General features: G+C 27.8%; 1 protein-coding gene across 2 annotated transcripts in view; it reads right to left on the bottom strand.

The window, feature by feature from the left end:
• The window catches only part of Lgr3 (Leucine-rich repeat-containing G protein-coupled receptor 3), a 61,224-nt gene that overhangs the window by 6,404 nt on the left and 31,103 nt on the right, over positions 1 to 23,717 (bottom strand). For both annotated transcript variants that reach the window (XM_088205501.1, XM_088205503.1), the window contains exons 6-11: positions 22,488 to 22,697; positions 20,115 to 20,186; positions 19,978 to 20,049; positions 19,826 to 19,897; positions 4,501 to 4,569; positions 1,839 to 1,978 (exon numbers count right to left, since the gene is read on the bottom strand). In XM_088205501.1, the coding sequence (XP_088061627.1) occupies positions 1,839 to 1,978; positions 4,501 to 4,569; positions 19,826 to 19,897; positions 19,978 to 20,049; positions 20,115 to 20,186; positions 22,488 to 22,697 (635 nt within the window). The remainder of the gene's footprint in view (positions 1 to 1,838; positions 1,979 to 4,500; positions 4,570 to 19,825; positions 19,898 to 19,977; positions 20,050 to 20,114; positions 20,187 to 22,487; positions 22,698 to 23,717) is intronic.

The following is a 23,717-nucleotide window of genomic DNA, read 5'->3' as shown; positions in this document are numbered from 1 at the left end:
AATGTTGTTGCTTATTTCACATTTTATTACACTAAGTATTCTGAAATGTAGTTAAAATTTATGCAAAGCTCGAGAATATGAGCGTAAAACGCGATATTATATGCGCACTCTGGCAAAGATATGGTACGAGCGATTGTATATATAATGTATATTAACATGTTTGTATTTAAATATATATTGCTTAGTCACTGTTTATGTCAATTTACTAATAATTAACGCACATATACATATGTATATTATTAATTAAATTTTATGAAAAAAGTGAGATTTTTAGTTACGTAAATTAATTAATTATATTATTTGTACTTTGGCATTTTGCTTTTATTATAATTATTATATTTCACATAAAAATGTTAATTATATGGAAAATTCAATGTTTATATTAACAGCTAAATTATTTTTACAATATTGTTTACGGCAGAACGTAGCAAATTATACATATAGGCAATATATATATTTAACTAATATTTGCGTTTATAAAAGTCCTGCTCCCGACCGCTGGAGTAAGGTCACTGGCTTACTGAATTGCACGAATGAAAGTGAAACAGTTCCTTACATTAGAGCTATATATTGTTCAAATTTATTAATTAATTTATTGTAAATTTTATGTTGCAGCATGAAACACAATCAACTACTACTAAGTAGCTAGTGAGGCACCAGACTGAAATCAGTTTGTAAATCAGTGACATTTATTTTATTAATTATTGCAGTTTATAGTTAATAGCTGTCACTGTGCATGAACCAGCTCGATTTTATTTTAATCATTCATAAAATACTTATATAAAATTCATTTAATCCGATCTCCCAGATACTCTAGAAATAAAATTTATATTATTTGCAATTAAAATAATTAGAATAGCTCTTAATTGGTATCAGTGTATTTAAATATTGATTTTTCCTTTGGCTTTTACGAATTGCGATCGAGTTGCATCTCAAACAATATGCGCTAATTCAACGGAAATTCACCACAAATCAAACAAATCCAAATAAAAATAAAGCACGAAACATAATCTCTCATAACTCACCGACATCTAGTCGTCGTGCAAACTGCACTTTGAATCAAATATCACATTACGGTACAGCTCAGTTATGTTTGCATTGCCAGATGACATGTCACAGATTCAGTCGCAATTCATATTTGTTATATATATACTACACATAGTAACTAAAAGGACTTGGAAACTTTTCCTCTACCTATTTTCAATTCCGCATCAAAGAGAAAATTCAAATAAGGTAAATATTTTTTGCATTTTTAATGCTTAATCTGAGAGGCAAACTCAAACTAAGTCAATAAAATATCGAAAAATATTTTCCAGCAATTCTAACGTTACGCATAACTATGTTTATAATTGTGTTAATAGGCCTTGATCTCAATCTGCGTGGTTTCTCCTATCTCATTTCAGGAGAATTTCCTGATTGGAACTCGAATCTCTAAAAGCATTTCAGGCTTTAGTGTCGTTAATTTATGCCTAGCTTAATTATGTCGTCGCTTTTACGTAATATCTACAATTTGGTCTCTTAACTGCCCTCATAATATAACATTAATGACTAAGAGGCTCGCCGATGTGCTGAAATAACATTACACATTAAGTTGTAAACCTTAAACTTTACCATAAACGGGAGATTCCAGGTGCGTTTAATGTATAGATAGAGGAATTCTTTGACCGGTCGTTAAATACTTCAAAGGATTATTTAATTAAAAAATCTTGAAAGTTGCGAAAGTCTGGAGTATACGTAATTTTTAATTGTAAAACTTCGATAATAACTATTTTTTTTAATAAATTAAGGTTCAAGTTTCTCAGACTAAATATAAATATATTACAAAATATTTTACTTACCGTCTGAATTTGGTCTGCAATGGAGCACTGATGGTATCAAGGAACAGTAGCGAAAACTTTGAAATTGAACGTGTCGTAGTTTGGTCAAATTGCGGAGAGCATTGAAGTTGATGTTAGACATGTCTATTCCTTCAGCACCACTAAATTGCAAAAAAATAATGGTTAAAGTTTGGCTAAAGTTGCTAGACCCAATATAAACACAGTCTCTTATCCTCTGTTGATTTCGGGTTTAGTGACATTCTTTGACAACAATTTTAATTTTATAATTCTTTGCCACGAAAAAAAATATATTTTTAATATAATCATAAATACATCAATCAAGAGCATAACAATTTTGTGAAGGATTTAATAAAAGTACATATACACATATTTGTAGATAATGAATTAATTCACATAATAACGTTATATTTTATATAAGATACTTTAGCATCCAATAAAATTATTCATCTAACAATTTTTATGTACCATATAAAGATTATTAAAAATTAAACAAAAAACATATCAATGAAAAATCAAATTTATAAGAAACAAAAAATGCAAAATGTCTCACTGCTCGGTTCACTACAATAATTATCGAAATATAAAAAACTGTGGCGAACCACACATGAGCCACGTTTGTAAAGGATCTTTCTTGAAACTCGCCTAATTACTGTGACCAAAAGTGATTATTCAACAATAGTGCGATTACACAATGGCTCTCGTTAAGATCTGAACTAAAAGGTTTCTTCGTAAATAACACGCAAGGATTCTCCGGTGCATTGATAGAATATTGGCCACAAAAATCCCGTTACACATATGCAATTCACCTCGGAGATATCCATGAGCAAATGTATTTTTATACAGGCGTGTACTTATTTCATGATTGTGATTGGTCAGCAAGCTTTGCAGCCCTGGATACTTAAGCCTGGACTCCGATGAAGAGAAGGCAGTCACAAGCAGTCACTCACAGAGACCAACAGACGCCCATCTGAGAGGGACTTCACCTTACAAGCACCGTAGCAGAGAGGAATCAACTTACGCTGCCACTTACAAGACCTCTGAGGACCTCCCACAGACATCATCCATGCGCCAGCTTCTCCACCACCGCTCGGACAAAATATCTCGCCATTTATCGTCTGTCACAATATGTAATATAATCCCATAAAATTATCACTAGTTTCTCCTTGCGTCTTACTGTCTACGAAGTAGGGTTATTAAACATTAAAAAACTTTAAATTAAATATGATACGAAGATATTTGGTTTATTTGTTGCAATTTTTTATTTGACTAAAAACATAACTGCTACTGTACTAATTTTTTAAATATCAAAAAAGAGAAAAAAATGCTTTTAAAGTAAAATTATTGTTAGTATTGTAAAATTTTCTGTCAAATTAAAATGTCCAAATGAAAAATATGCAATTAAAAATAGGAAAATTTATAGTTGAATAAATGATTATTTTTTAAATATTTATTATATTTATTAATTTAAGAAATATTTCAAATTTCTTCAAACAAATTTAAAAAATAATAAATATAAATAAAAAAGCAATTTAAATTGTATTTTATTGACGGACTTTTTAGTTAAAAATATGCAATTTTAAAAAGTATAGAATGACATAATTTTTTGTTGGTTTTAACTATAATTATTAAAAAAATGGTGTTATTTCTTGCTTTATGATTTAATATATTTATTTAATTTTTAATATATTTAATTTATAAAAACTCTTCACTAATATTTTTGGCATAAAAATTGCTCGCACGTAACAATTATTATAAACATCAATGGAGAATGTTCGCTATATTTTATATTTTAGATTAAATAAAAACCATCGTGGCCTAACAGGTTACCCCAATGCGCCACGATGGTCGAAAACAAATTAAAAAAAAGTATATATACATAAATAGAACAATACTTAAAAATAATAAACATAACAAAAAATTATAAAATATCAAAATTAAATGATACAAGCTAGATCAGCTCCTCGTAGCTAACATTAAACAGGTCAATATGTAATGCCAGCGTATTAAGGAGCCGGATGGCCACAGCTATAGGTGAGTCGGCAAGTGCGGACGTCCTAGCCCTAATAGCCATCATACACTATATATTTATATATTACTTTTGTGAGTCAATTTCTAATTAATACTTTACACTTCATATATTAATTATTAAAATAATTTCATTTATTCAGAACATGATAATCTGAACCCATAGCGAAATATATCCTCAATGTACGGATATAATAATTAAATTGTCGTTAGGGAACCAACGAACTAGCAAATCGCATATCGTTGGTAAAATTTATAAAGTTTTACCATGAAAATATATGCTATACATATATCAACCCCGTGAATCTGGGACATTTTAATGCGATTTTATCATTACCATAAATTGCCAAATTCGGAAGCAGTTTCGATTTACATTATTAAATTTAAAATTTCATTTGGGTAACATTAAATAGATTACTGTTCCTTTATATCACTATATATTTTATTACAAGTTGTATATATATTTATAATTATCATATATTGTAAATTGAGTATTCGTATGTTGCTCAAATGAACCGTAAATTTTTATTGCACACGAATTTCTTTTATTGCTTTCTATGAATTTTAGAAATGCTATTGTGAAATATTTTCGGTACCGAGTCGATATATTGCTTATATAAAATAAAATTGTACTTACAGAGAGACCAATTCAGTCGATTTGTTCAGCAGTTCTTCGCTGATCCGAAGGGAGTTGTTTGACATTACACTAAAGGCAAAAAGAGACAAATATTAATATTATATAATTGCTTATATTAAACGCACTAAAAAATTTAGCACGAAGTCATTATAAAAAATTGAATAAAATCGACATTATGCTGCTTTACTTAAATAATTTTAAGTTTAACGAAAAGCTGTGCTGTTTCGATTGAAAGGCGCTATTTTTTGTGAAGGTGGTTTTTTATGTGGCACTGCGTAGTACTTTGATATATTAAAATACGAGCTTTTTCACATTTTAACCGCTTACATAACGAAATTCATGTTTTCATATTATACATTTTAGTATTCAAAACGTTTAAATTACAACGGAAGCATAATATTATTTTTAGAAACTCTAACGTAAGATTTAACTTACTGCGGCTTTTTAAAAAATCATAACGATTTTAATTTTTGCTTTCCGACGAAATTTAAATAAAAAAAAAATTAGAATAATTTTTTTTAAGACGAGTTGCTTCGGAGCGATTTTGATGCCGTGTTTAGACTTGGAAGCTCTATTTTTTTAACTATAATTTCAATGCCAGACACTCTTAATGGAATTGTTTTGATGCGAATCACACCACTAAAAACATAATCTAGAAAACCAGATATTTTTTTGCTCTAAATTATTGATATTTTATGTATTGATAATTGAAATTTTGATTATTACATAAACAATATATTATATATCCAATAAGGCATCAAACAGAGTTTGTGATTGGCATAGGTCCTTATAAAATGATATTAACAGGTAATATCGAATTCTATCATGAAATATTCCTGACAATTAGAACTGATACTAAGAATATTTATATGTAAAGGATATGAAGTTATAATGAATTGTTTTAGGCATTAGGCTCTGCAAATGTATTTATTTATATCAAGTTTCTATAACTTATTTGATATATGAATATTTACGAAATGTATGAAACATTTCACGTTTAAAAGCACACTTTTATTTCGGGTGTGTCCTACTTTTTTATTTGGAAAGCTGAAGGATCATATATAAGACTTTCATAACTGAGGTTTTTTAACGAGAGACCATATTTTTTCTTACATATTGTATAATGGACGACTCAATTTAAGAATAAAAAAATATAAAACATTTAGTAAATAAATTTATGTTAAGTTTTAACCATTACAGATAATGAGAGTACAATAAAATAACCATTTCTTTCGACCATAATTTTACTTGATAGTCTCATAGATTTGGATTAACCGAATTAGTAATGGTTTTCTCTATTTTACATGTAGATAAATTATTAAGATAACATATATATATACTACCACAGCATCTGCTGCCAGGGTTGCATTAAACATTTTACATCTCGAAATACTATTTCGACAAAACAAGACCCACGATTATCTACTTGCTCTTTTAATCTCGCACAGTAATAAAAATCTCATTTTTGAATACAGCAACCATTGACCTCTGTTTTTTTCTCTTTCCCGAATCCTTTCAAATCTGTACAATAACACACCTCACTTAAGAAGAAACACATGTAACTACCCTCCAAAGGCGATTTTTTTTCTCCTAGCCAAAAATCGCTTTTCGACAATCGGAAAATATTTCCTTACATAAGCAACAACCTCTTTGACCCTTTCGTGACCAAAATAAAACCGTCGATAAGTAGTAACAGAGCGTATGATTTTTTTATTTCCTTTTTCTCTCCACATAAAATTCTCTGCCTCTTTAGGTCTATTGTTATGATTTGTCGGACCATTATGTATGTATTTTTTGCAATGTTTATAATCGTTTATAAACACGCTAAAGAAAATATTATAACAAAGTTAATTCTAGCAAATTATATTTTTAATAAATATATAATTACGTATTTAACATAAAAGCCATCTGATCATCTGATGCATATAAACTATTTTAAGCAGCTTTCAGTTAAAACCAATCAATTCCCTTGAGTTGTGTGTTTAAGAAGTCCGTTGGGTTTCTCCTTTGGCAAACCTCAATTATAACTCTTATTAATCACTTTATATACAATTTCAAGAGGCATAGATTCTGATGATGTATTTCCATCATAAGGACATATGATCCTTTCATATTCAGGCGCTGAAAGTAAATAAAAATAGGCAATTAATCAGGTGGTGGATGTTTATCTCGCCTAAAGTATCAAAGGTCTCAGACCTTTGGAACGAAACCACACTTAATAGAATCCGCGAGGGTTTTAACCCTAATCTCACTAGTCTACCGATTCAATTCAACGCCAAAAATGCCCAAAATATTCGTGAAATTCGGTTCATTATTTGACAGTGATCTGGTTTATTATTTATTTATATATTTCTATATTTAACTACTTGAATAAGCATACTAATGAATGATTTAACTAAGAACACATTATATAAAAATATATAATTAACCTCAACTCTGATAAGCTATTTTTAGCTAGCTTAAGTAAACATATATGTACATTTATACACAGCAAAGAAAGAGCTAGATGCGCAATATGGAGAGAATTTTTCTGCTTTTCATAAGTGACTGACGAGTCACAAAAACGAGGGTTGCTTTACAGGTGTGCTTTTCCGACGCAAAATTAAAGTAGTGTTCCTTCAAAGGGTGACATTTTACGTCTGTGCATATACATAAGATGTACCAAAAGTCTGAATGGAATATAAAAAAAACATCCAATATTACTAAAATATTATATTGATTAGATTTGAGTATCTATGTTTTTTGGATATGTTCTAGAAAACATAGGGACTGTATATTTTTACCATGATTTATATAATATTGTACGTGCTTATTAAAATTTGTAGTTCAAAGTCTTTTATTTCTATACTTTGACTCAAATGTTATGAATTGAGTAATTTATATAAAAACTAACTACAATAATAAATTGTATGAATATATATATATATATATATATATATATATATATATATATATATATATATATATATATATATATATATATATATATATATATATATATATATATATATATATATATATATATATATATATATATATATATATATATATATATATATATATATATATATATATATATATATATATATATATATATATATATATATATATATATATATATATATATATATATATATATATATATATATATATATATATATATATATATATATATATATATATATATATATATATACATATATTAAACCATATAATAATATCTATGAGACTGATAAGTACTGATATTTTTTGTAACGATTAAAATAAAAAAATACCTAAAATCTACACAGAGCCCAAGAAGAATATTAATTTGTCATCTAAATATAATAATATTGATGAATATTACAATACAATAATATTTTTGTAAAACATTATAAAAATATTAATGTTTGTTTTATAGCAAATAAGAAAAAAATCGATTTTATTCTTTAAAAATACATAAATATAATGTAGAACCAATAACTCATATTTAAATGAGTTTAAAATGTTTGATATATATTTTAGTTTATAAGTTATGTACAATTAAATATGTAGTATTAAAAGATTAGTATGATTGTTAAGGCCAATAAAAAAAGGTTAACGCTCAACAAGTGCGCGGGCAGAAACGGCACTAGCCTTTTCCAACCAACATATAAATACTTAACCGACGCTATACTGTTTATATATAAATAATACTGTTTATATATAAATCAAGTAATTTTTTTAGTAAAATTCTAATGAAATAATTTAAATAAAATGAGTAAAATAATTTTTAAAATTTCGGTGCAATCTCATATTTTGTTCATTTTTTAGGCAAAATATTGAATAAATCACAAAACAAAAAACTTTAAAGTTAAAATAAATATATTTTAAACGTAAATAAAAACTTACCTTTGTTTTAATAACACATTAAAATGAAATATCATAAATAGAATGATCAATAAATATTACAAGTATATTTTAAGTAATGTAGTCATAATGATGTATAAAGATTATTTTGCTTTCTTAAATTAGATGTGATACTTAAGCGCAAACTGTTACACTTAACAAGCGACCCAAAGAAAAATGTTAACACAGAGGAAATGAACCGGAGCCAAGTTTTTGTCGGAGATAAATATACTGCAGGTTTAACTATCGACATAAATAAACCTAGAGAAATGATTTATGCGGAGGTTAAACTTTGAAATGTTAAAAGTCTTGTGTATTGAAACTAATTTATATTTTTGAAACATAATCTGAATAATCGATTGATTGTTTCACATTGTTTCAAACATACAAATCACACTATAAACACAATCGAATCAAAAGTTCTAAATAATATCTCAACTTAATGTATTTCAATTAATTGTTAAATAATACAATGGAAGCATAAGTTTGAGTCTATACAACCAAATTTTTCATTTTAAAGCATTGTTACAAGTTGGTACCAAAATTGTTTGGTTACTGTATACGTTTTAGAAGTATATGTGTTGATAATAATTCACCTTAATTCAATTAAAAATATTTTTAAATAATCACAAACTTTGTTTGGGCTCATAAAATCCAATATTCTTTGAAAATTTCGGATTGCAGCTGGACCAGGGTTGACCAAAAGTGGGAAGCGGCTGCTCCCTCAGTCTTCTAAGGTCAATTTTCGGCATTGCTCCGCTTGATCTGGGTTCAGATGAACTCATGTATGTCTCAAATCAGGACTATTTAGTGACGTTCTTGATGAAAGTTACCGACGGAAGTGTGTTCCAAATGAAAATCAATGATGCGCGCTATATCAAGACGAAGGATGTTCTTTTGCTCTGTCTCTTCTCGTTGTAACGATTTAGATTTTTTTTTTTTTTCTGCAAAGCAGATGGAGATTTGGCAGCACTGTTATGAAGCCAATTCTACTGTTTAAACTTGTCAATGTATTATCCTTATTTTGTATAAAGGCACCGAACGTCCGTTACAATTGAGGATACCAATTCTTAGGAATTTCTGATCATGACATCCGTAAGCATAACAAATTTACTCGTCGACGAGCCGTGAAGAATACATTTGTTTATTGCGCTTTTAACGCATATTTCAGTATGGGCTTCATAAATTGCTGTATTTAAAAAAAAATATATATATATATATATATATATATATATATATATATATATATATATATATATATATATATATATATATATATATATATATATATATATATATATATATATATATATATATATATATATATATATATATATATATATATATATATATATATATATATATATATATATATATATATATATATATATATATATATATATATATATATATATATATATATATATATATATATATATATATATATATATATATATATATATATATATATATATATATATATATATATATATATATATATATAGGTAAATCATTAACTAACTATTTATTATTTCACGCGTTACAAATAGATTTGGGTCATCTAAAAATAAAAATGTACATAAGTAATAATGAACGAATATATAGAGAGATTGCTACTTATTATAGATGGATAATTGGTCATAAGTAACTGAAATCTAAATTTGAGCTGCTCGTTCATTATATTTAAAAAAAATATATGAAAACGACAATGGTTATTAAATTTTCATTCAATATCTCAAAAAATAAATAAAAATATTCCGCATGTATCGACATTTAATAATATATTACTTCATTAACACAGCAATAAATCAGTTAGTTTGACTTTGAATGAACTGACATTATTAATTCAGTCTTTTTTTATGATCAATTAATTAAAATAATATTATTAATGTTCATAATCACAGATTAACCTTTGACGTTATACGTCACAGGAAAAATAGTAAAATAGGTGATCACAATATTTTTTAAAATCCGAAAATTTAGTTTTTATCTATATTGACTTCACTGTCTTAAGTGTAAAAATTCAAGGCGCGAATTGCGTGTTTTATTAATTAAAATAAAGTTTGAAAGTAAAATGTACTTAAAAAATATAGAACAAAGTTCTTTGAATAAAAATGTAGTTTGAAGAAAATAACTGAAAGAATATTATTAATCAATTATTCGTAGTTTTCAATTATTTAAATATTGATTAAAAAATGGACAAAGTATTCGTAATGTTTTTCTCGGTAATTATCAATATTAATTTATTTTACTAATTAGTGCAAAAAATAATTAATTGCTTGTAAAATATTATTTAATTAAAAAATAACTATTTTAATTAATCATTAATTACTTTTCGAGCTTTATAAATATGCATAACACAATGCTGTGCGAATTACTGATCAGTGAAGGCGTCAAAAAGAACATTTTTTACATATGTTTTGATCAGAAACGTAACTAGAATTAATATCAGTTACGATTGAATTTATTCAGCATAATTGATAGAACATTTTGAATACATAATTTTATCGAACTTTTGTATATCCAATAGCTAATAATGTTTGGAACGAGTTGTATATATATAAAGATCGGATCTGTATCGGCGTTTATTTTGTGCGGATTTGTATATAAATTAAATTAATCGTAATCGAATTATTAAACTGATTGAAATTAAATCTTTGCGTCTTGAAACAACAAATATAAATACGTAACACGAACTTCACAAAAAAAATGCGTATATATATATATATATATATATATATATATATATATATATATATATATATATATATATATATATATATATATAGGTAAATCATTAACTAACTATTTATTATTTCACGCGTTACAAATAGATTTGGGTCATCTAAAAATAAAAATGTACATAAGTAATAATGAACGAATATATAGAGAGATTGCTACTTATTATAGATGGATAATTGGTCATAAGTAACTGAAATCTAAATTTGAGCTGCTCGTTCATTATATTTAAAAAAAATATATGAAAACGACAATGGTTATTAAATTTTCATTCAATATCTCAAAAAATAAATAAAAATATTCCGCATGTATCGACATTTAATAATATATTACTTCATTAACACAGCAATAAATCAGTTAGTTTGACTTTGAATGAACTGACATTATTAATTCAGTCTTTTTTTATGATCAATTAATTAAAATAATATTATTAATGTTCATAATCACAGATTAACCTTTGACGTTATACGTCACAGGAAAAATAGTAAAATAGGTGATCACAATATTTTTTAAAATCCGAAAATTTAGTTTTTATCTATATTGACTTCACTGTCTTAAGTGTAAAAATTCAAGGCGCGAATTGCGTGTTTTATTAATTAAAATAAAGTTTGAAAGTAAAATGTACTTAAAAAATATAGAACAAAGTTCTTTGAATAAAAATGTAGTTTGAAGAAAATAACTGAAAGAATATTATTAATCAATTATTCGTAGTTTTCAATTATTTAAATATTGATTAAAAAATGGACAAAGTATTCGTAATGTTTTTCTCGGTAATTATCAATATTAATTTATTTTACTAATTAGTGCAAAAAATAATTAATTGCTTGTAAAATATTATTTAATTAAAAAATAACTATTTTAATTAATCATTAATTACTTTTCGAGCTTTATAAATATGCATAACACAATGCTGTGCGAATTACTGATCAGTGAAGGCGTCAAAAAGAACATTTTTTACATATGTTTTGATCAGAAACGTAACTAGAATTAATATCAGTTACGATTGAATTTATTCAGCATAATTGATAGAACATTTTGAATACATAATTTTATCGAACTTTTGTATATCCAATAGCTAATAATGTTTGGAACGAGTTGTATATATATAAAGATCGGATCTGTATCGGCGTTTATTTTGTGCGGATTTGTATATAAATTAAATTAATCGTAATCGAATTATTAAACTGATTGAAATTAAATCTTTGCGTCTTGAAACAACAAATATAAATACGTAACACGAACTTCACAAAAAAAATGCGCCTTTCCAACAACTTGTTTCCGTCAACAAACGAATTCTCTGAATTTCAGTCATAGTATTCACATTTTTTTTTGTTGAGAATAAGTATTTAATTGTCTCGTATTTCGAAACAAGATAAAGACGCACAAAGGACCATGAATTTTGGAGAGAAAAACGACTACCCGTGTTGCTCAAGTATACAAATTGTTTCATTCTAAAAAAATTCAAATTTTATTAAGCAATTCGAATATTCGAATATTGCGAACCTAATCGGAATATGGCTTATTTGAAAAAGGCAAAAAAACTTAGTCTAATGTATACTACAACCCCTTTTCGACTAACTTTTATAGGTCAACAAATGGATTAGCTTTGGTATTTGTGTATTTGACGTTTTATATCATATTAAAATTAAAAAAATCTATATTCATTCCTGAAACTTTTTTCCATCAAACTTTTAACGAGAGTTTTTTTTTTCCAGATTTTTTTCCATTTTATCATTATTTATATTCACACCCTCTTTCAATCTTTCCCGATGCTTTTTTAATTAAACTACAATCCACTGTGGATTTTCAGAGTTTAATCCGTCTGCGGGTCCGCAAACGGCGCCACCGGTTGATAATTATTCCGAGCGTTGACAAATGGCTCGGAAGTTGTACGTGAAGGGCTCAAGCCGAAAGGGCACAATTAATAAACCTGGATACGAAAAGGTTCGTGACTTGCCGTCGAAATTGAAGGGCACACGTGACGCACCCCATTATTGCCCGAGCGTCGAGACGGTTTATCGGTTTTTGCCAAAATCTTCGATCTGATGATACGTCTATGTCTGGCTTTATACGTGTGTATCGTTGGTTTTATAAAATACCAGCTGTTTTCAGAGTTATGGATTGAACCAAATAAAACAATCGAGTTAAAAATTTACATTAATAACTGTAATGTTCATGTTTGCAAATTTAACATCTAAACATAAATATTTTAGTTAAGTTTGGTTTCGTGCGGTACCAATGTTGATAATACGAGTTTATTTTTAAGTTGAAATTATAAAGGCTCATATAATTTTAAGTTGATATGCGACCGTTCGCGCTATGGTGTTACGAATTAAATTATTGGCAATTCAAGATGCTTGGCGTAGCAGATCTGAGAATAAAAGTGGAAGCAATTGCAGGGCTGAAGAAATTTTTAATGTCTAAGAAAACTTTGAATGTATCGATTGAACGTAAGCTCCATTGGATTGTGTATTCCAAGTCAAAAGCGAAGTTTCAGTGGAACGTGATTTTCTTTGAGCGCTTTAGCTTATATTTGATCAGAGAAAGAGGAAGAGATCAACGATCCATTTTTCCCTGAATGATTTGGGGCAAAGCTGAAATATTCTAAATATTTTTAAATGACAATCTAGCTATTTTAACAGGCGATCTCGTCCCAGATTTATACTTTCATTAGCTGTTATTGAAATTAGAAGTTAACAAATACGTATATATTTAACAACGAGCTGAGTAATTCATTCTAATAATTAATTAAATCCCTCTTATCTAAACTGATTTTACACTATTTTGCCACAACGATAAGATAATTAAATTACATGCAGATGTTGTGTCGATATTTTTTAAAAAATATACTTGATTTTTATATTTGATTAAAGTTTCAAGATTAGTGGTCAAGTGGCGTGTCTTATTAAGTTAGTTAAACGGTATATCGTAAAAATATAAGGTTAAGCCGATATTTGATATAAAATAATAAAATTGAGCGTTGGTGTCATGAGGAAGAGTCGTATAATCTTTCAATTGTAAAAATCGAGTTAGTCGATTTTCCAAGTGTCAATTCATTTATACTGATCCTTCAATTTAGCTGTGACGAGTGGGAGAGAAGGCTAATTTATGACCAATTATAATATTGTTTAACTCTCTGGTACATCCTGGTACACTTCCAGATATGTACATCAAAAATAAGTTTTTTTCTATGAAGTGTCGCGAAACTAATGAAAAATTGATTTAAATAGTTGTTATATTGAGAAAATTATCGACTTTTGAAATTGGGTGTTCAAAAATTGCAATTTCACTAGAGTTTTGTTTAGCCAAACCTTTTTATGGTAGCTTTTTAAAGGGCCATTATTTGAAACACCAAAATAATATTCAGATTTAATTTAATACTTTGCGTTTTTTATTGCTAAAATTTTTTTTTGCTGTTTTATTTTTATTATTATAAAATTAAAATATTTTTTTGTTCGTAATCAGTGCCTAAGGTAATTAAAATAATTAAACCACATAATAACAACGATTAAAATACACATCCTAGCAAATAAATAACTACTACCATAACAAAAACTATTGTTTTGTTAAAAAATACTATTTTTTTGTAAGGATTTTTCTATTTAAAAATTTCGGAATTTAAATGTAGAGCACTAAACTAAATACGTTTTGGTGATTATTCCGAACAAAAAATTTTAAGACAAAATTTTTGCACACACTAAATATACTGCAAATATTTTTTTTTAATTTTATAAAAAAATACGTATTTAATATGCAATTATGATAAAAAAAAATTTTAACGTAAAAACTTGTATTTATTTTACTGTCCGCAAAAATTCGATCACTAAACTATACATTTATTTATTTTTTTAGATTAAATTAAGACCATCGTGGCCTAACAGGTTACCCCAATGCGCCACGATGGTCAAAACCAAATTTTAAATTTACAAAACAAAAAACGTATATATACATAAATAGAACAATACTTAAAAATAATAAACATAACAAAAAATTACAAAATATCAAAATTAAATAATACAAACTGGATCAGCTCCTCGTAGCATTAAACAGGTCAATATATAATGCCAGCGTATTAAGGAGCCGGATGGCCACAGCTATAGGCGAGTCGGCAAGTGCGGACGTCCTAGCCCTAACGACCATCAAAAGAGGACGCGATCGTGATTCTCGAAAATGTTCTGGAGCCCAAAACTGGAATTCCTCGAAAATAGCTGGATTGTCGACAGCACCTTTTAGTAATTTGAAAAAATGCTTAGCGACATACAACTTTCTGCGAGAACTCAGCGAATCGTATCCCAACGGTCCTAAAAGAAAGGCGCTGGGATATATGTACGGATAATAACCAAATGTCCTTTTGTAAAGGTATCTTAAATACCTTTTTTTATTTTTTTCCACTAAAAGGGAATATTTGGCTATTCAGGGATTTCTAATTATAGATTCCGATTCAAGAATGCTACGAACTAAGGTGTCATAGAGGATGCGAATAACTGACGGATCGTCAAAGTGAAAGGCATTCCTCATAACAAAGCCGAGCATCTTGGAAGATTTATCACAGACGTCGTGTATGTGTAGAGAGAACCTCCATTTGTTCTCGAAAGTGATTCCGAGATCTTTAGTGGAAGTTTCTCTAGTCAAAATGTTACCACCAAGATAGTAAAAATAAGCTGATGGCGAATGGATCGAGAAAATGACACAGTATGTCACTTTCCGACACTAAATGGCAGACGGTTAACGGAAGCCCATCTCTAAATCATTTTGTAGAGAGGAGTCCACAACAGATCAAATGCATTTATATAATTTTAAATCATCTGCGTACAGAAGAAAACTTGAATTTGTAATTGCTGTATTTATGTCATTAATAAATAACACAAAAAGTAGAGGGCTCAGATTGGATCCTTGAGGAACCCCTGAAGGGGTAAATATTCTTTCGACAATCGGCCACCATAGGTTACAAACTGTCTGCGATTGCTTAAATAACTCGAGAATAACCGAGTCAAATTATCCGAGCAACCGAGGTTCGACAATTTTTTTAATAATAACTTATGACAAACTTTGACAAAGGCTTTTAAAAAATCTGTATACACGACGTCTACTTGAATTCCCGCATCGAGAGAAGTTGTCACCGTTTTGGTGAACGACAGAAGGTTAGTAACAGTAATGTATAATATTATATTATAGATTTTGCAGATGCAGTAAAAAGTTGTATTCGTTTAATAACAAGCATTTAAAATAATCTCGGATATAATTAATTAAAAGTTAAATTTTTTTTATTTTATAGTAAGGTTATTTTGGAAAGCAAGTATATGAAAATTTTATATGTAAATAAGTAGTACGAGTATTTAGATACTATTTTAAAATACTGATATTTCTAAACTAAATCTGCATCCATATAAATATTATATATTACAAAGAGAAACAATAAACGAAATCTTAGCCATTAAACCAGCTATCTTCTGCAGCGCAAAATTAACGTTTTCCTTTATATAATTTTATTTATTTTTCTTTCTCTGAATTTCTCTCCAAAGCACTATAATCGAGGCAGTATCGAGTTTTGCAAAATCCTATTCTCGCAAAGTTGTCATTTGCTCTTCAGATTATCAAATTAGCTTCGACTTTCCACCGACCGGCTCAAGCAAACTTTCTATTGCTTAAGCAATTTAAAAAATTCTTTTCTCCGAAAATTATTCAAACATGAAAGTTTCCTTCCCGGAAAATTATATTTTTTTCTCTTTTCACGCTTTAGTTTTAAAACGCGATTATTGTCAAACGATTGCTTTGAGTCGGTTTGCGATAACTTGGGCGAGAGCCAAATAAATGTTTCTACTATTGAGGATATTGACTTTGGACTGTAAAAGCTCAAAAATAACAACATAATTTAATAACTGTACGCTTTATAATACAAGTTGTAATTTCAAAGAAAATTTATGATTGTAATATCATACAATATGCATTTAATCTATCTATATATTATATATATAATATTTTTAATCCACAGAAAATTGAATTCATCATAAGACATTTTTTCTAAGAATCCGCATTGCTTGACAACAGACCATATAGAAAATAAATTGCATTTTCATAGGAAAATGTTGGCATTATAAAATGAAATAATATAATTTAGTGCTATTGGATGTATTTAAAAAAAATGTAACATAATATTTTATGTTTCAAAACAAGTAAATCCTTCATTTAAAAAAGGACAATACTATCCACTTTTTTTGTTATTGTAGAAAATTGGAGCTTTTTTACTAAATGCTATAAGTAATATTACATTTACAGACGCATGTTACCGCATCAGATAAAATATCTCAAAAGTAATATAAAACAAATGTCGCTTAACATTTCACGCGTTTCAATTAATGTTTTAAGTATCTTTATGTTGAAAGTAAATTTTCATTGATATTATTATCTCTCTAAGGAATATTACATCTATACAATATGAATATGTATATTTTATAATTTATTTATTAAATGAGCTAACTTGAATTAATGATTATTTTTAATGACTTGTTAAGATTTGAACTAATAAATACGCTTTGATTAAAACAAAAATCAGACTTGCCACATTGTCAAGCAATCAATGAATAAACGAGTTTAAAGGAATATAAGTAAAATATGCTAGCAATTAATTGTTGGTGGTGAATTGTTTTTATTAATATATTTAAAATAATTTATTTATAGTAATATAGATTTGTAAGTGATGATACACCATTTGATTTTATAAAAAATTAAAAAACAATTTTTTTTTTAATTAAAATTATGTCACGACCTCACATAATCGCTGCGTTAAAATTAAAATACTTTCAGGAATATCATAAATGTAATTGAGTTTTATCCCATGAATTTAGTCGGCGTGACAAACAAAGGGCGGTTATGCGTATCCGAGTGAACGTCAATTAAACGGTAGCTGTCATGAACCCAGTTTCTGTGTGTTTATTTTATTATAAATTGTGACATTGAGTCTCTTTTAAATTACTACGTCTCTAAAATCAGTTTGAATTTTAGATTGACGTGAAGAGGGAAGCGGTTGATTTTACGATCTTAGTTTGACGGCCTCTTTTTGAATACGAATTTATATAAATTGAGCGAGTGCAAAAAAAATTATATTTGAGACCTGTGTAGCAGTATTTTATTGACATGGCCCCTTTTAAGGGAGGTTTAGGGCTCGTCCACTTTGCTGCTACGACCAATTTCTGGCTTAGCTGTACAAACATTTATTGTTTTTTATTGAACGCTATTCCTTTTGAGATTTATGACTAAATCATACTCGTAAAAGATGACAATGACTCTAACCTGTATGCGTGAAGTTTTTTCTTACATATCGCGTTGCTCAAAGGGCCAGTTATATTAAAATATGTTAATGATTTTAAAGTATAATATTTAGATTCTCACGCTAGTGCGTAAATTTGTCATTTTATCTTAAGCCCTTTGCGAACTGCTAATTTAATAGCTCTGTTGTAATTGTTTTGGAATTGCATTGCTATGCTTTGCAATGAAGCGGCCGCTTTTCTAGAACCATCCAATCTGATCCAGCACGTGAATCTCAAGAGTTCAACCCGATCTTTGGTACGACTTCATGAGAGAAGGGATACGTATATATATAATATAATTAATATTGCACAAATTTTATATTAAAATCATTGTTAAACACAAGGTTTTACACAATACAATAAATATTGTATTTAAAAAAATATTTTTCGATGTACAACAAATATAATAGTAATCCATCAGTATTAAAATAATGGGTTGCTGTATTTTTTAATTTTAATATTAGACTCTGTTTTATTTTTTAGGCTTTTCTATATTGCTAGATTAGTATGTACTATTTTTAGAAGCAGTAACAATTTGCTGTGTTGAATTATTCAACTATGTAAATTTGATCTGTATTAGATTTGTATTACATATCAGTACTATAAATCAATATATTAGAAGTATTATATCAAATTACGATTGAAAATAATACCATTGCCTTTCAATCATAATAAATAACAATACCATCTTCAAAATAGCTTCGAATGGTCCGGAAAAATCTTTCACATTTCAAGCCTAATAAAATTACACATTCAAGCTTTTTATATACCATTATTATACACTGATTGATTATTTGCCATTGTGGGCAAAAATGTGAATGTTTTGGACTTGGTCCAAATATAAAAATAATAATTTTCCACTTGGAAAAGAGTAATATTTTCATACGCACATCTCATACATCATCTGCGAGTACATCTACTAAATCAGAAATGTACTGTTTTTATATCGTTACGGTAAATTGAGTTATACCAGACTCTTGTTTTTTTTGCTACAAACTCATCTGAACTACAAAATGGAATGAGCACGAATAAAGGGAGCTAAGAAAATGCTAAAAATATCCACTTTCCTCATGCAAATGCAACTTGGCTTTGTTTGTCTTCACACCTACACTAGATCTAAAGCCCAATGGCCATCAAGATTATTTGCCGATCGTTCCCCGAAGATGGAAAATGGAGCAAATTTGCCATATATCTGAGATAGATTTCATTGAAATTTACATTTCGTGTGTGCAATGTTGGATAGAATGCAAATGGGGACAGGGACTCCCGGTCCCAATACATTAATGCATATAATGTTCTTCCGTAGACAAATATGTCTCATCGAATAGTAAATAGTAGAATCTTAAACGTGCGGCAATTCCTTAAATGGATCGATTTATAAATAGATAAAATAAATATGAATTAATACTCACAAGCGTCCTAGTTTACACAATGGATAAAGTATCGCAGGAGGCAGCTCTTTCAATAAATTATCGGATAGGTCACTATGAACAAGGATAAATTAACACAAATAGATTTTATCTATATTATATATTACCTATTGAACACTAGTATCAGTACTTACAGTTCTTGTAATTCCAAAAGGTTGTCAAAAGCTCTAGGTTCAATTTTTCTTATTAAATTTCCACGTAAGCGTCTGTAAAAAATAAAATATGTAAATACATATACGAAGATACATATAAATAGTAGAATTTAACTCACAATAACTGTAAACTTGGTAGGTCTGTAAAAAGGTCTGCTTTTATCACCGCAATTCGATTTCTATCCAAGAATCTAAACAGAAATAAGAAATTAAATTTATATGTAAAACAAGGAAAAAGTATTGTTCATCAAAGTTTCGCATAGAAAAAAAAACTAGCACGATAGACCAAAAGTAAAAGTAGATGACTAATACCTAAAATATATGTGATTGAATCCATATGAATATTAATGTTTTATAATTTATAACGTATCTGGGAGATCGGAATTAGTGATTATTAAAAATTAAAATTTCAATCGATCAGATTTCTTAAGCTCACGAATAAATACCGTATTAATTATAAGCTGTAATCATAGTTTAAAATTATTTAAATATGAGTCACTGATTTTGTAAACCCCGTTGTAACGTATTAGGCTAACGCCTATCATGTTGTAAAATGATTCACAATAAATTCATATTTTTTCAATTAAATTTTCTTAACATCTTAAAATTAAGGAGCCCAATCCTATTATTCAAATATTTGTAGTGAAATATTTTACGAATTTCAATTTCTGAAAACACAAAAAATCGACTAACTATTAAAAACATGTTTTTCTTCGATGTGCCGCTGCATTATCTACAGATCAATTGTTCTATTATGCATTTTTGGTTTTGAGAAATTTATATTTCAATAGTTATGTTATTTATGTTAAAGAAAAACATTTTTAATTGCCGAGATTTCAGAATTAACTGATATTTCGTAGTTAATTTTGTGCTGCTATGGACTTTTTCAATGCCTTATATTGTTTTTTTATCTCTTATGGTATATATGGCAGCAAGAATAATTAAAATATGACCTATATAATAAAACTGAAATTTTTAAAATAAATAAATTTAAAACTGCATTCAAATCAGGTAGTTGAAAAAGGGACAAAGATTTCTGAATAACACTTCTAAAAAAAGCATAGTATGACAATATAAAATAATTGTCGTTTTTTTTAAATTCCTGATACCTGAGTATTTTTTTTTGTTAAATTTGTATTGATACACATCTCTACTTTACAATCCAAAATTAAAAAAAAATTGGCAGAAAAAATTATTATAACAGAATCTTATTAAATGAATCAATTTATACAAAATTAACTTAAAAAATATAATTTGCCAACTACGCCCATTAAAAACATTAGTAAAGTGATTCTAAGATGTCTCAAAAAAATTCGAATTATTGGATGTAGGAGACCAGAAAAGATGATGTGCTGGCTGCAGAAATGGAAGTAGTTTTTACTTAAACTATTCATCAGCTGGCTGAGAAGCTGGAACAGTTTGATTTGATAGTGCATAGACACATTCAAAGGATTTGGAAGGCTTGGATGCGTTTCTTTCAAGAGCTTTTGGATTTTGAGTAGTCTTTTCTTGATCATTTGTATTGTATGAAAACAACCGTAAAAGTTATCTAAATTTACTTACTGTAAGAAATGTTATTTTGTGTATATGGTTTGATTGCAAATGGACTGTGCATTATGAAACTCCTAAAACTGGCCAAACAATAATATCAAGCATCTATTGTGATGAGCTGGATCGTTTGTTCGAGGAAGTCAAATAGTTCTACAATACGAAAATCCGCATCTCTATGTGTAAAGAATATTTTGAGTCAAAGACTTTTATATTAATATAATTAAAAAACCTAATTTTTTAAATCATAATTTTGTAAACTATTCTTGTTTTATTTTTTTATTGAATAAAAAACATTTTTTTTATTGAATCAAAATTAAAAATAATTTTACTTTTATACAATTAATTGGTCTATTTCCAAGCCTTCCAAGAAGCAAACGATGTCATTCCAGAACGACGTTTTATAAAAAGTTTTTATTTTTAGGTTACGACCAAAATAGAAAAACAAGCCGAAAATAAAGCTAATCGAATCAATCTGTTTTATTTCGCGACATGGCCAATCCCAAGGGACTTCATGGGAAATCAATCTCGGACGCCCAAATAACTTTGTAAACGGTTATGAGGATCGTAAATACCCTTTCCCATCGCGATAGAATCGATTAATCCGTTTAAGCTGAATCTCCGCTGGGATTCTAAGCATAATGCGAAAAGTTTAAAGACCACCAATTATCCATTAATTTCAAAGCGGAAAAATGTTATCCGATATAAAGGAAATTAAAAAAATCTAATATTGTCGAGTATATAGTAGTTAACAGGTTACTGATCTACATTTTTGCGTTATAAATAAATAAGTTCACGGCCACTCGACATACCAAAACGAATCATCCATAGCATAAAATTAAACATAAATCAGTAACATTTTAAGCGATAAAGATAAAAGTATCTAAAAGCGTTCTATAAAATAAAATTTAATGCTACACTGTATTATAAATAAAAATACTTACAACTCGAACAAGCTTGGCAACGATGGAAAAACTTCCGATGGATGATTAAAAGTCAACTGGTTATCAGACAAATTCAACCAGTTGAGGTGCTGAAAAGGCGGTAACTCTAAATAAGTGAGTTGATTTGAAGCTATGAACAACCAAATCAAATCTGGAAGGTCTTCCAGATCGCTCAATCTGATGACTTTTAGGTGATTGTAGGATAAGAACCTGTGAAATAAGAATGAAAAAACTCAATAATAACTGTTGTTTAATAATATAAGTAATAAAATAATTTATTTTTAATTCATAATGAGTCGCTTGCGAAGACTATACATAGAAATCATAGTCAATAGCCAGTATTTAATAAAAGTATTTATTGCTCAGCCTTTGACACATTTGAATATATCGATTCTTATGACCTAACATATCTATTTTAGTTGCTATGTTCTACTATTTTGACACAAGCCTGCGCTGCGGTCGACTAAACTTTTTACATGGAACGCCAACGGTCTACGCGATAAAAATTGAACAGTTTTTATTTAACAAACAAATATATATTATTATACAAACTATTTCTGAAACACGTTTGAATGCATCATGTATAAAACACGAAGTGATGCTAAATCTAATATATTTATAAAAGTATTAAAATCTTCAAGTAACTACAGTCTAAATTAGGATTAATGCCTAATATTCCTTTATATACACTTTCTGATCGCGTTAATTCGAGAACTTTTTAATTGCTAATAACACTTTTAATTATACACTCTGATTGGAATTAGAAGGCATCAACTAGAAACGGTAGAACTTTTCTACATAAAAGTTAATTTAAAGTATAATACAGAAATGCCCTTGTTTTAACTATAAAAAGTCTCTGAAGAGATTATATATATAACGTAAAAATAACATTATATTTTTTTAGCGATAGCATGAAAAAGTTTAAGGTTTTATTCATCACATAATACTATATTATAGCTTTATAATCAATAATTTCATTAGAAAGCCCGCGGGGCATTAAAGTTTATCCATTATTGATATAAAGTAACCTACTGCATAAAAAAAACATAATATTATTATAATTCTATTTAATCGATCAAGCTATCTATTTTTAAAAAATACAACAAAAAAATTTAATAAACATCTAGAATATTATATTTATTTTTAATATGTATAGAAAATTTCTCCTTTTTCAAGATTTTTGATTGATTTATAAATTTTGCCTTTTGCTAGGGCATTATACTTATTTGA

Source organism: Plectrocnemia conspersa, unplaced genomic scaffold (genome assembly GCF_051122295.1).
Source record: "Plectrocnemia conspersa isolate PC_06_02 unplaced genomic scaffold, ASM5112229v1 ptg000002l, whole genome shotgun sequence".
Classification (NCBI taxonomy): domain Eukaryota; kingdom Metazoa; phylum Arthropoda; class Insecta; order Trichoptera; family Polycentropodidae; genus Plectrocnemia; species Plectrocnemia conspersa.
This window is presented reverse-complemented; position numbering and strand designations above follow the sequence as displayed.